The 15,112-nt window shown below is 43.9% G+C and overlaps 1 protein-coding gene across 2 annotated transcripts in view; it reads right to left on the reverse strand.

The window, feature by feature from the left end:
* Positions 1-15,112, reverse strand: part of CEP85L (centrosomal protein 85 like) — a 126,705-nt gene that overhangs the window by 15,361 nt on the left and 96,232 nt on the right. For both annotated transcript variants that reach the window (XM_066606232.1, XM_066606222.1), the window contains exons 4-6: positions 10,585-10,709; positions 4,305-4,422; positions 3,403-3,591 (exon numbers count right to left, since the gene is read on the reverse strand). In XM_066606232.1, coding sequence (XP_066462329.1) covers positions 3,403-3,591; positions 4,305-4,422; positions 10,585-10,709 — 432 coding nt within the window. The remainder of the gene's footprint in view (positions 1-3,402; positions 3,592-4,304; positions 4,423-10,584; positions 10,710-15,112) is intronic.

The raw sequence follows: 15,112 nt of genomic DNA on the forward strand, positions 1-15,112 counted from the left end.
ATATAATGGCCCAGAGTTTACACTGTTACAAACTCTGATGGAACTTGCCTGCGTGAATAGGGCCTTGCGTGAACGGCACATGTGCCTATTGACATGTGAGATTAAAAAGAATCACTACGTGTTCAGCACATGTTAGCGTGTTCAGCACATGTTAGCGTTGCTCTGCACTGTAAGTCTACAGGTCGTTCTCTTTCTTCATGTTGCTATAAACTCTTCAATTCTTTCTGGGAAAAGTCTAACAAAAATCCTCAACTACATTCTAGTAAAAGTGCCATTTAGACTATCGGAAAGTTAGTTGGCCACTATTATTGGACCTGCAGTAGTGAACATATTCCCTCAATGGGATATAACCAAGAACATGCTATCTTTGTGCTTAACAGCATTAAGGACAGCGCAAAAGGCCCAAACAAGCCAGACTGCTCTGTAGTTACAGCACATCCCCATACTACATTATTAAATAAGAGTCTAATCTCCCGCACATACGGTACTATATAAATGTTTCAGCATGGCTGATCACAACAGATGTTCCCTAGATACCCACAGTATATCATAACGCTCATCCGTCAGAGCCGGAGCACTAATGTCCAATTGTTACGCAGAGAATGATGGGAAGAAAAACGGAAACAAAAGCCAAAATAACCCCAGCCGCAGCCATTATCATAAGAGCTAGAGCTCGTCTCATCACCGCCAACCTACAATGGCATCGAGTAAGACGACGCGATTGCAGCCGTAAGAAATCCCTGATTGCTGTGGAGGTAATCCTGCCGCACAGATAATCAGCGGTATTCATTGCACGCTCAGGTTTCTATAGTAAGACTTCTTTTAATCAGGATCTCAATTCAGAGCCGGCAATTTCATCATAGGATAACAGGCGGATACCTGCGGTGTTTGCCGCCTACAGAAACAGGCTTATTGATTTCCTCTGTCTTTTTACACGCCGTTGCAGAAATCAAGAGCTAACTTCTTCATCGACATGCAAGATCAGTTTCCGACCCTTGCTCATAGCTTTTTGTATACTTCCTGTTAGATTTCATTTTAGCCCTTCTTGGTTCATGTTGATGGAAGGGGATGATGAAATTGGGAATCTGCACACCTTTTTTCATATGAATTTAATTGTGGCATCCCCGCTGACAGTATGGGGTGCAGATAAGGATTTCTTACTTGATCTACTCTTTCTAGAGATCGCTACGATTCGACGGGTGAATCCTGCAGAGGGTACGTATCTGGATAATCCGGGATAGGTGCGGCCAATGCCCAGGAGCGTTGTATTAAATTTACAAGATTGTGAGGCCAATAAGAATTTGCTGTTGTCTGGTCCCAACTATCTGTTACTGGCCACTACTTCTGGGAGGCTCAAAAAGATCGGCCACTTTTTTGGATAAAACGAATCATGTCACTGTGATGAATACTAAGGATGCCTGAATCCATTAAGACTTTTAGGATTTCTACTCATCCAAAGTATCAGCGACTATCAAATTATTAGGCATTACTTAATATACAGTTTTCCAAATTGATGAAATGAGCATTTATTGGGCACTCCAACTGCAATTCAGGAATTTGATATGGATCTGAGAATGACTCCAGGGAATGAATCTTCTGGGATAGAAGGACTGCATATATATTAATACAAGGAGATGGTCTCAACTAAATTCATCTGGATTTCGTATACAGCCAAAAAGGTTAAGGAGATCCCCAGCTCAATGAGAGAAGAAGTAATTACTGTAAATCTAAGACCAGATAAAGATCCTACTAGAATAGATCCTTATCACCATATAATAAATTGTTAGCAAAAGTTCTTGCCCTAAGTTTACGAGATATTGATAATACCCATTATCCCTAGAGATAAATGTGTTTTTATGCCAGGCAGAGCCACATCAGAGAACATTAGGTTTTTTTAAATGAACCTCCAGATGGGCACCATCCAGTAAAGGAGAAAGAACAAACTTAGTCTTGGATGCCACTATGTGCCCATTCACAGAGCTGTTTTTCATGCCCATGTGCTGTCGTGTATTTCACAAACAGCAAATAGGCTAGTCACATGTGAGTTCGTACAGACTGATGGTCTATGTGAAAAATAAAAACAAAGCATGTCCTATTCTGATCAGGTTTAAGGACGAGAGTACGACATGCAATGTGTGCTGTTCTGCACATTGGACAGGACATGCATGCCGTATCCGTGTGATGTCCAATGTGAGTTGCACCTGAGAATCTCTAAAATCGCAGGTAACCCTGTTATCGCCTAGCGACGGTGCGGGAAAAACAAATATTTAATACAGAAAAGAGAAGGTACGCAGTGTCGCTGGCCGGAGTCAGAGCTGGATTCCGCTGCAGGCTCCCTATCAGGATTCTGAACCACCCATGTGCAGCCAGCCTAAAATGGGATTCGGTAATCCATCTACTGATTGGATTAAACTCCTGCATCAACGACTTTTAGTCTAAGTAGTGGTTAATGGTCAGACTTTTGTCCTCTTCGATATTCATCATGGAATGAGACTGGGGTGTATTCTTTCACCATTACACTTGAGCCCTTGGTATCAACTGTCCAACAGAATAGAGAAGTGATGGAATTTGAATTTGGTGAGACCACTTGATCGCTTATATACTGCAATAACTTCAGGATTGCAGTAACAGTAATTTTCAATGTTGCCCATTAAGTCCTGCTTCAGGAAGGGTTTTATAGCAATTCATCCATGGCAGCCCTGGAAGTCTTCACTGGGCTGCTGGCTAAGCCATCGACACCCTGCAATTGCATCAGAGGGTGGAGGTGATGGGACATCAGAAGGTCCCCCCCTACTCCAGCTGGCTGCTTACATGCATGTAGGTTTTGTCTGCAGCATCTAAATCGTTAACTGCTACGATTTTAGCCAACTCCGATACAAGTTGCTGGCGGCTGTCAGCCACCAGGTATGGAGCAAACTCTGATCCCACTCCATAAATCCTTCACAACATATATTTACATGATGCAATCAGGAGGTCGTTAACCATTATAGAATACTTAAAAGACTAACGTATAAAAAAAAAATTGATAGACATTGCATAAATTTGGAATCTTTGGTCTGGCGAGTTTATGACCAGAGATACTTGATGGATGACACAGATGCAGATACTTGATGGATTTTGCAGTGAGGAGGAAGACGATAGAGGAGGCTTGTGAAATTTACTAAAGAATATGCTTTAGAGAAAAAAAAAACATGCAAGACCAGTTGATTCGCAGCATAAAACTTGGTAATATATGAGTTTGTGAATTTAAAGGAAAAGCCTTATACAACATCAAAGCAGGAGATGCTGTATAAGTGTTACATCTGTAAGTGTAAGGCATCTCTCTCCTCCACCATTGCTTCACACATCGTAGCAAAATAGTTTCTGCCTGAATTACTACCAGAACTTAATAGAAATGCTTACCTTCTCCTCCATCTTCTTCAAGTCATCACTGGGTTTGAGAGCACCCTGTTTCGGGACCTCATTAATCGGTGTACATCCCATTTCAGGAGAGGATAGTTTTCCCTCTAGTTCGCTTCTGTCTCGAAGACTGGGATTCAGCCTGTCCAAGGTCAAGTTCTGCAGAGGCTTACAGCTTTCACATGGTGATCCCTTAGGAAGAAGTAAATGACAACTAATTAAATGGCTGGATTTTGTGTTTTATGTAAGAAAACTGACATAAGAAAAAATGTTTAAACAATTACTAAGAATATTCAAATCATGTCTGTATGTATGTCTGTATGTCTGTAGAATGTTGTATTTGGGCTACGCTCATAAAGACATGTACATAGATCCTAACCGGTCTCTCAGTCAGGCTCATCCTCATCTTGAGGAGATCTCGTTTGATCTGCAGAGCCACTTTAATGTCCCCTGTCCTTCACCATGATATACAGCAACCATTGGCGTCACTTTTGATTTCCTTTCCCAATACAGAAGTAGATGACCCTGAACCTGCTGAACAGACATATTTATTTTCAGGAAACTCACCTGTAACCAAACTGTTCCTACAATGTCATTCGAATGCACAGAGACCTTTAAGTCATCACTGCAATGTGGTGACCCCCTAGTCTCGTGAATGTGGCACTCATGGGATAGAGGCATCTGATATAAACCAGGTCACACGTGAAAGCTCAAAATCCTAGATTTTAACATTAGATCAACTTTCATTTTAATGACTGAATTAACGTCCCTCCATGGGCATGGCAAATAAACTTCTAGAAACTCAACAAGTCCTCATGCACCATCCACCCTGCATATGAGACCCCTGCTGCACTTAGCAGGAACAGATATCATGTCTGAATGTATGATCAGTGCTCAGCACCTACCTTGAACCCATGAACGTAAGCATCTTCTCCATTCATAACCGGAGTTGAGGATGCTGGATGTGCGCGCACCTCGCCGCCCCTAATGGCTTGTTGGAGGTGACAGATCTGCTGCCTTTGCCTTAAAAAAAAAAAATAAACAAAAATATAAGCCCAATATCATCCAAAAAAAGGCTCCATAACGTAGAGTTTTGGTGAATGAATAATTTTCGATTTATTTCCACTGTCAATGTGACCCATTATCTGTTCAATTCCATTTGAAAAACAAACAAATCTTTTAGGGTGCCAAATAAAAAAAGGGGGTTGCAATAAATATGCAGACCCTAAAACTAAGTTTTGTTGTTGCATCCTTTGACTTTATGACCACATTCAGTCTTTTTGGATAGATGTCTATCAGCATGGCACATCTTGACTTGGCAATCTCTGCCTACTTTTCTCTGCAAAAGCATTTTAATAGGGATGCCTAGACTATCCAGCTGGCCAATCTAATGATATAGAACATCAGCCTTTTTGTGTGCATTTTAGAATTGTGCACCCAGCATGTCCATGAAGAAACCCACTTTACTGTAGATATATGGCGGCTTCTTTAAATCCTCCGTATGATCGTGCGTAGCTTCATAACATACAGCATGTCTTTAGGTGCTGAGATCAATTTGTGCTACAAAGCACATTCTACCAAAAGGAAATGCTGCCACCTAGTGGTATATTGCTGCTAATGGACATAGAATAAAACAAGCTATACAACAGTCTGTAATATACTGTACATCATATACATTTTATTAACCAGATCATCACTACAAAACTAATATAATGCTTCCATACAATCACCCAAGTTTTGAACAAAACGAAGGTGAAATGGTTACTGCAATCCCATAAGGTGTAAATTTATGTCTATATAGATACTCTAAGCTATGCAGAGCCCCCATTACTGAGCAGTACATAGTCAGAGCAGACCTACGTGATGCATGCCGCCAGATGCCCTAATCCCGCTGACCTCAGGTAGCCAACAATGGCACGCTTTGTAACAAATGCATTTCTTTGCTAATGTGGGCACACGTAAAAATAGCCCCACATTTATTGTACGGCACAGCTGCTGTGATCTGCTAAGCCAGACCTTAACCACTTGTGGCCGACACAGAAAACATGACGGCACACTAAATACTTCCCACATGATCAGCAATGACATTTTCCCTTTATACGTTTTTCTTAGTGCGAGCACTTTAGGTAACAAACTGCACCCTCATTTGGTGCTAAAAACAGAGGCGAGATCCCAAATAGCCAGAAGTACTGACTAGACCACATACACACTATAGCTCTACTGTAGCTGCCATAGTGGGGGCATCAGGCTTTTACTGCACCTCTGCACCACGACTTCATAGGGCAGCTTCCTGTCCGATTCGCACAGGAAAAAACATATATTTTGGCCTGCCCCATTGAATAAAATATGTACAGAGGTATACTTCCACATAAGAAATGCATGTAGGGGATACCTCGGTACATGCGGTACCTGCTGGAGCCTGTATGGTGGCACACCTACAGCTCCGTATCATGCCAGGTGCAATTGAGCCTTTAAAAACAAAATAGCTAAAATATTTATGCCAAAATGAGGAAGACACTGGGATACAATAATCAGTTGTAGTATGTACATTTTACTGTAATCCCTATGGTAAGTTAGAAAATATTTTAGATACTAATGTGAGAAACCATAATGTCCTCTGAACACCATCATGTTCCCCGCTTCATTTCTAAAGCCCCATTTACACTGAAAGATGATCGCTCAAACAACAGTTTGAGTGACAGTTTTCTAGCGATCATCTTTGCATAGTCTATAGTAGCTAAGTAGCCACTAAAGAGCTATGCAAGTGGAGTGGGGCACCGCCGCTATCACTCTGTGAACAATACAGCTGTTTTGCATAAGCAGACAACTGTATTGTCCTCCACGCTTACAGCTTGTGTCCTGCTCTGAACTACCAGCAGGACACAAGCTGTAAGAATCTTATCAGCGCTGCCGACTGTGATAACAGCCTGCACTGCTGATAACAGTTCATCGCTCAATTCTAGTTTTCTAGAATTGAGCGAGGAACAAATTGTGCACGAAAACTGCACGATGTCTGTGCATTTAGATGCAACGGTTATCACTCAAAAGTAGACTTTGAGCGACTTTTGAGCGAGAATCGTTGAGTCTAAATGGGCCTTTACTTACTTGACAAGTATTCATATGAACAGGACAATCAGAAGATTACAAGGCCCGAAGAAGCTGCAGTTGACCTACGCTCACACTTTATTTTATAGTGAGGTCATTGTATTACAGTTCAAACTACAGTGTACCCCCTTTTGTACGATGCCAGTCACAGTGTGCCCCTTCCATATTGTGCCAGACACAATCCTTACATCTTGTACTCTCATTCGTTGCACATGAGCGCCTCACCACCAACTGCTCAACTGTAATGCCCTCTTTTCATGCAGGAGGAACAGCTATTTGTACAGTTGGCACATGCAAGTCTGAGCCAGCCAAATATCCAATTATTACTTACAAACCCCTTAATGCCAAGTTCCAATTGATATGTGTTAAGAGTAGTAGGTGTACCAGTAATTATAGGACATCACTCTTTCAGCTTCTACTGGGGATGTCTTCAGACAATGTGGTCAAAAACCACATTGAAAGTACCACCTGAAAAGCATCGTGGGTTTTTAAAGCGGTTTTCAATAGGTTCGGTAAAAACATGGAAAACTGCATCACATAACAGCAAAACCATATACAGTTATAACAGCACCCCGATAGTAGTAATAAAAAACCCTCCAGCATGCCTAATTACTAGCGCTGTGTAATGTGTATCACTACGGCAGGGATGAATGTAAGTAATAATTGGTGATGTGAAGGATACTAGTAGGCAGTATATATAGTCCTTATTACATGGCTTGGGTACAGTATACAGTACCACTAAGCGGCAGCTGCTTCCTGTACACAGCAAGCTCTTAGGAAAAAGCCCTCATTGTTACCTCGCCTTAAAAAGCTGTAACAGTACAGCCTGGCCTGCGAGCGGGGATTCAGTGTGCCAATCTCCTGAGACCGGAGTTATTTACAAGGGTTTAGATCACATGGCCAGATATTTGGCAGAATTCATACCAGCGTGCAATCATTCTCCAAATAAACACTGAGCGCTTCATGACCCAAATACTTGGCCGCTTATTACTTGTCTAAATGTGCAATAATCAAAAACAGGTTTCTCACCACATTTACTTACCGCGATGAGGTGAGAAACACAAAGACCGCGATGGCGTCTGCGGCTAATGAGTTCTGTGCTACACCGCTCTCATCTGAACGATAAGCCTACCACTTATCCCCACAGATCATCAAATCTAGGAGGAACCACCGCACGTGGTCATCAACTTAAATAGGTTGCCCAGTTTTATGGTAAAAGTGTCCCTCCAGGTATAATTTCGCACCCAGCCTGACATCGGGCGTGGAGATGTAACTGTATGCTGGGCGGTATGGTTACAAAGGGAACCGTAGACACCAGGCCAGTATCTAGCGGTAGGATTCATGCACGACACTCAGGTTTCATGTCCACGGGCAGAATTAAATTGGGGACGATCCGCAGTTCAATATGCCCATAGCCTGTCGTTTAAATACCTGCCGATGTCATTTTTTCCCCGTTGTGCGGATCGCAGCATGCTCCATTTTCCAGCGGATCCCGCAGAGACAGCTTCCATTGAAGTCAACGGAAGCCATCCAATCCGTGGCACGCCCGCAGCTGACACTGTGGACGTGCTGCAGATCCACAGTAAGGGTGCCCACCCACTAGCGTTTTTTTACTGCGAAATTCGCAGCATTTTTTTTTTATGTAGGGGTCTTTGGGCTATGGGACATGCAAAGCTAAAATCGCGATCGCGCAAAATCGCGATATCGTGGTAAATCGCGATCGCGATTTTTACATTACAAGTCCCATAGAGCCCCTGCAGGAAAAAAAAACCTGCGAATTTCGCAGTGAAAAAAAACGCCAGTGGGTGGGCGCCCTAAAGCAGGAGATTTTTTTTTTTAAAATGAGGAAAAAAAAGCATGGCCACGACGGAGGAGACCCACAACGCTTCCGGACAAGTGAGAAAATGTCTATTTTACCTCATGTCTGCGGGCACAGGTGGAATCCCTTAGGCCCAATGTCCGTGGCAAACGCAGAATTTCATTGCGGATATCCGCAGCGCATAATCTTAAAAATGATTTTGTAATGGCTGGCGGGGGATCGCGAATTGTGTATTTTAATCTCCCATAGAGATGGAGATACATCCGCGATAAAATGGAGTATGCTGCGATTTTAGATCCGTGCACGGCACCCGAAAAGCACCTACAAACCAAATCCACAGGGTTTAATTCAGTTGCGGACGCCCTATTGTTTCCTATGGGCGGCTAGAGCTGCGGATTTAATAAATCAAATCCACACGTGGACATTGGGCCTTAATGTTAGGCAATAACCAGGTGTTGACAAGCACGTCGCACACAGTTACATCTCTGTACACCCGATGTCAAAGCTGGAGAGTACGGTTCGAAGAACAATCTGCAGTAAAATGTAAGGCTTTCCTGAAGATGACCACTTGTGGTCTTTGAGTGGAAAACACATACACAGCTCTTTACGGTCTCATGTCCACGGGTGGGTCAGATTCCGCATGTGGGGGCCTGCAGCAGAATCTGACCCTGCCTGCGTCCGGCGACCCTGTTTACCTGTTCGTCTTTTTTTCTACACTTTCGCAAACTCCGGTTTTCCCACATAATCAGCAGCCATCTGTGTGGGAACCGCAGCAAAATGGAGCATGCTGAGATTTGGTTTTCGCACCAAAAGGTCCGCAAAACAAATCTGCATGCTTTAATTCAGCTCCGGATGACCAATTTTTCCCTAATCAAATCCACCCGCGCATATTGGGTCTAAAGGTGCATTAGGGATTCCTCTTATCTGGCTCTGTCGATGGAGCAGAGAAGGAAAATCCCTACGGCCAAACAGTTCAGTCTCTGGACAGAATTGAACAGTGCCAGACGGACCACATTAACTACGCCTGCTTTCCGCCCGGCTTTTGAATTGAGGAAAAAGCTCTACATTCAGCTTTTTCTTTCATTTTTTTGGAGCCGGATCTGTGAGGGAAACTCCAACTGGTGGTTTCAATGCAGATGTGAAACTGACCTTACGGTAGCAGAGCTCTCCGTTAGAGTGTTCACACGTAGCAGATTTGTTTCAGACATTTCTGTAACTTAAAAAAAAAAATCCATTCCCTACATGTAGATGGTGCATACAGATGTGGGGGACCCCTGGAGCAGACCTGCCATGTGTGAACATAGTCTATGTGAGTCCAGCGTGTGAATACAGGCCTGTCTGTTTAGGGCTTTCAGTGTCATGGATATCATCATAAATGTTGGGGAGGAAAACAGCCGTAAAGTGGTGGTAGCCATGATGAAACCTACTACAGCCAATGGATTCTGTCAGGAGGTCCTGGTTTCCATCATTTGACAGGATTGCGGCATGTAAAGTTTTTTGATGTTCCGTCTCACATGCCTTACATGAGCGGTACAGGTCTGTGCCAGCTGGGCATGGTCAGGAGAGGTTTCAGCTTTGGTGTGTAAATAACTGCTTCTAATAACCAGAAGTATTCATACAAATGTCCGAATATGAGCCAAACGCTGCATAGTTGTCCTCCAGCTGTGGATCCACACTAAATTCCACGTCAAAGTCATCAGATTGTGACGCAGATCTGTAACAGATATCACCCTTTCAATTGGAGGGGTGAAGTGTGCTGTGCATCTGAGTCAAAGTCCACACCAAATCTGGGTGAAAGCACCCTAAGAGGGCACCTGGACACTTGTGGGGCAACCTGCTGGAAAATATGTCTGGCTATATATATTATATATATATATATATCTGTACTATCCCACACACTACCCTAAAGACTAGGGCTCATATCAGAGGTTTATCCATGGCTGTATGTGTGTCATTTGTCTTTCCGCAGAAATTCTCACTCGCCGTCATAATTGGTTCACAGATGATCCTGTTAAAAATAGAGGCCGTATGATGTTCTGTTTTGTGCCTTTTATGTAGCCTGATGCCAAGTGTTTGAGATTTACTTTCAGAATCTCCTTTCCAGGGCTTGAATCCAAGACTATCACTTATTGCAGATTCATTTCTGCCAAGGGGCCAACCTGTATCTTTTACTGCCCGCGTCTGCTTCCAGGCCTCCACAGGAGAAATCTCCCAATAAAAGTCAAGGATCTGCAGACGTGTTTTCTAACAAAAGCCATTACCTGTCAATTACAATCTCTTTCTGTCGTATTAACCCTTCTTTGATCTTCAACAGGGACTCCCACTTAGAGACATCTTGACTCAGGGGCACAGGAGAAAACGATGACTGTGTAGGAGTTGTTCCGGCCTGCAATACAAGAAATTAAAATATGTCACACAGGAATTGCCAAGAATCACAGTTTCTGACAATTCAAACCTCTCAGGCAAATACACAATGTAGAGACGTTTAAGCCAACCGTTAACTTTCTGCAACAAGTGAATCTTCAACTATTAAAATCTATTCTCTTAATGTAACACAAGTGTCATTGTAAAGCAATTAAAATAAACTGCGACACAGAAAGTTATCATGACATGTCAAATCTCAAGTTATGGACCTTCTATACGGTACGGAGCCGGAGAGGTCAGGTAACCAACGACCGGCAATCGTCCCAGTGATGCCGTTACATCGGAGCGAGTATTGTTGGCATCACTCACAGCGCTGCCCGAATGGTGCCATTTCAATGCATATACCATGCTGTTGGGCTCAATAAAAGGCAATGGGTGAGGACGACCCGCAGTGCATTTGCAGAACTGCGGATTTTAAGGTTAAAATCAATTAGGGAGGTGGGGGTGCAGATTTGTTTCTGGCGGGATGATCCGCAGTCCATCCATGTGTATCCAAGATCTCCCACAAGTGGTTTCCAGCTGTGGAAATCTGCATGTGGAATCTGGATCACCCGTGGACATGAGGCCTAAAGCTCCTGATAAAAGCTGATAGGAGGATTGATGCGTTTGAGCTGTAGTGCTGCAAAAGCTCCTGCGTATGTCCTGGACGCTGAGATTAACAAACAGAGAAGTCCTGAATCGTGTAAGACCTGATATTTCACTGGAGGGCAAGATAACCGGACTCAGACTAATGGGGAGGGCAAGAGGGCCCGTCTCAGGCTCACGTATTTTGGCCATGTAATGCGGGCAGAGTCACTAGAAAAATCTATAATGCTTGGACAGATCAGCGGCAAAAAAAGACCCGGACGCCAAAGAGCGTGATGGCTGATACTGGCATGGATATCACACAACTGAAAGAAGCAGTGCAAAACCGAAGAACCTGGAGGGAGGGAGCCTTTAGGGTCGCCGAGGGTCATGAATGACTAAACGGCTAACAACAACAAAGCTCCCGAGAACCTACTAGACATCTGAAGTGCCATTTTCCATTTCAGGTAATACTACATAGGCCTGGCTCCATGTTAGAAGATTTGCAAACTAATTTCCAGGAACCTCATGTTTTCACTCTGTACTACAGAATCCTGAAAGTATTCTTCACCCTTCCTACAGTGAGGACAGAGGTGGACACTAGTCATAGCCTATCTCCAATGTGAGTCTTCCAAAGCTTGACATACCTTTTGGTCATAGTTCTTCCTTGTTTACATTGAAAACCTAATAAAATATGACCTTTCAATAAAACTAAAAATGCCGTGAAGTATTAGAGGCCTGAACAAATGAGACGACACTTAAGAGAGTTCATCAGCCTGTATTTATAGGTGCAGCCTGCCAAATACTTAGTAGATGACACATTTCAAAATAGCACAATATGTGAAGTACAAATGAGTGATAACAGAATGATGGATCCTCATTGCCTGCAGAGCTCTATACTGGTGAGGAGTCGAGGAGCGTCCCAATAAGTCTTTACCGGCGGCATCAGTAGGTCTACGCTTACCTAATCCATCACTTAAATGATCTTTCCAGGGTTCTTGTCCGAGGATCTTGATATCATTGGCTTCAACATAACACACAAGTTTAAAGGCTTTCAATAGAGATCTGCTAACACCCTGTAAGATACCAACTCCTCTTTAGTGAGAATGTGTACGTCTCTGGCAAGTCTTTAAACCATTACTTTACACTTTCCTGGCTTTTAAAATGGTCACCAACATTTTCAAACTTTTTATTTTAGTCAATAGCCAATGTGATAATGGTATTCGTGTATCTTGACGCCACCGTTAGCTAGGGGTTTGACAGGGTAAACGCCCGTCACACCCCCAGCTACCGATTGGGTCAAGACTGGAAGGTGCTAGCAGGAGTGTGCACATTAATCTGTGCCAGTGGTGCACCCTGAGGCTTTCTGGTCTTCTTAGGCATACATTGAGATGTAAATGCTGCCATGTTACCGTAGTAACATGGTAGCATTAAAATAATGTATGCCTAAGAAGACCACACACCCTCACCCTAAGGCAGCACCGCTGGCACACATCAATGCACAGGCTGCATCCATTTTTGTTAACGAAAGAGACGCCCCAGGCTCCGGCTCAGCGCTGTGTCCAGGCAGCCGGCTCTGAACGTCGTGTCGGGTGCCGCAACTCTGTGCTCCCCGACGTCCGTGCCCCCAGTAACCGATCGCAATGGTAACGCAGGCGGCGCTTATGCTCTGGCGGCTGGGAGAGCCGTCCGCCCGACGCTGGAGCCCTGTCCCAACAGCCGCCTGTCAGCTCCGTGTCGACCAACCCTGCAGCCTCTCTGCTCACTAAGCAGCGCTCCCCCCCGCTCACCACTACCAATTCCATCCCGCGCTTACCGCTGCCACCTCGGATTCTGTAGTTTTCTGGCCTATAGACCTACCACATGTGCAGCCAATTTGGTACAGGGGGCGTCACCCCCTTGTCAAGCTCGACTCCACCAGGAGTTCCTGGTGGCGTCAAGATACACTAATACCTGTGATAACTACGGTAACAAAAGTCCAAATTACTTGTCGTTTGGGGGGGGGGGGTGTCTCTTCCTTGTAATCTGCTGTCAAGTCTGCTTCTAGTAACAAGAAAAACGAGACAGAACAGGTAGCAGAGTTGACTCTAACAGCACCGATATGAGTCTCTCTCCCTCTAGCAGCTTCCTCTCCTCTGCTCCCCATAGACTCATGTTACCCACTGAAGACTAGAAGACTATGGGGAGCAGAGGAAAGGGAGCTGCTAGAGGGAGAGAGACTCATATCGGTGCTGTTAGAGTCAACTGGTAAGTTATTTACGGAGTTACAGCTACTGGAATCACATCTACACTTCTCGGTTCTTCTCTAGTGTCCTCCCTGATGCAGTTGTTTATGTGCCGTTACAGAGAACTGAATCTGAATTTTCTCCATGTGCAATATACAAAGAAATTATAACCACCAGCCTTGAAACAACTGAAAATTATACATGCACGCTGTTGAAGTGGAAAAATGTACAAAAATGCAGGACACTTCTGTTGACAGCAACATGGCAGTGAAGTCAAGGACATACCACAATGTGTTACGGTTCTGTCGGAAGATATTCGTGTTGATAGAACTAAATATATGGTAATACTTGGAGCTTAGTTGTGTATGTAGGATTAAAGAGTGAAGAGAGCTGTATACAGTGTAAAAGGAAGGATGTATTCTCAGTTTGGGTTGTGTAATCATAGGAAAAGAAAAATCGGTTACAACAAAAGATTTAAAGGTTAGAATTAACTTCTTAAAATCAGAACCAAAAGGGTTAAAACAGTAAAACAAAGGGTACTAAATAGAAATGAGCGAGCCTGCTCGGATACAGCAGTTACATGAGCGAGCATCACTCTTCTCGAGTAACTGCTTACTGGTCCGAGCGTGCTGGGGGGAGGGGGGGGTGCGGCGGGGGTGAACGTCGAGCGGGAGAATGAGAGAGATCTCTCTCCACCCCCCACCCGCTAACACCTGCTTGTGTTGTGTTGGGATAAAACGGAGGCTTCATAGGGAAACGAGCGATTAAAAAAAACGTAAAAAAGGTAGGGCAGGCAGCGATTTCTAAATCTCTCAACATTGCATAAGAGAAAACATCGCAGATGTGAATGAAGTAATTGAAAAGCATGGATTCCATAATTCTGCGCTCTCTTGCACGATTTTCTAGAAAGTGTGACGCCTTTGACTTTTGGACCTTTTAGCGCATTGATCATCACTTTTCCATAAAGGTTGGCAGGGCTAAAAAGGGTGGGGTGGTGGGGTCCAATAGCCCATCGGAGTAACGAAAGATGATGCCATAAACTGGGGTAAAAATCTAAGCCCGCTCTTCCTTCTAACCCGCATTATCAGACAGTACGCAGAACACTTCTTACTGAACCTGTACCTTACACTATACACCTCACTTATGTACTGCGGCTTTACCCAAGAACCATTTCAATAAGGCCTTGTTCACATGAGAATAGATGCGTGAAACAATTGCGTCTAACAGAACCAATGGTTCCCTATAGAAGCATTCATATGAAGGCATTTTAGACGCAGCTTCCAGAGATAGGACATGCGTGGCTACAATGCGCACATCTAAGGTCCGGGCTGCGTGAAGAGATGACCTAGCTTTTGTGTGTGCTGCGCAGGAGTCTCCATAAACTGCTATGGGAGCAGGACAAAAAGGAAGATTAGCTTTGAACCGCACTCGGAAAAGACTTCAGCTCACTTTAATTAGGTATTTAATTGCCACTGCAAGCCATGGGGAAGGGTGTTAGATGCAAGCGTGTGAGCGGTTGTCCTATTCGCCAGAAAGCCGCACAGCGAGAATAGTTTTTGCCCCATATTCATCAGGT

This window comes from Eleutherodactylus coqui, chromosome 1, assembly GCF_035609145.1.
Source record: "Eleutherodactylus coqui strain aEleCoq1 chromosome 1, aEleCoq1.hap1, whole genome shotgun sequence".
NCBI lineage: Eukaryota > Metazoa > Chordata > Amphibia > Anura > Eleutherodactylidae > Eleutherodactylus > Eleutherodactylus coqui.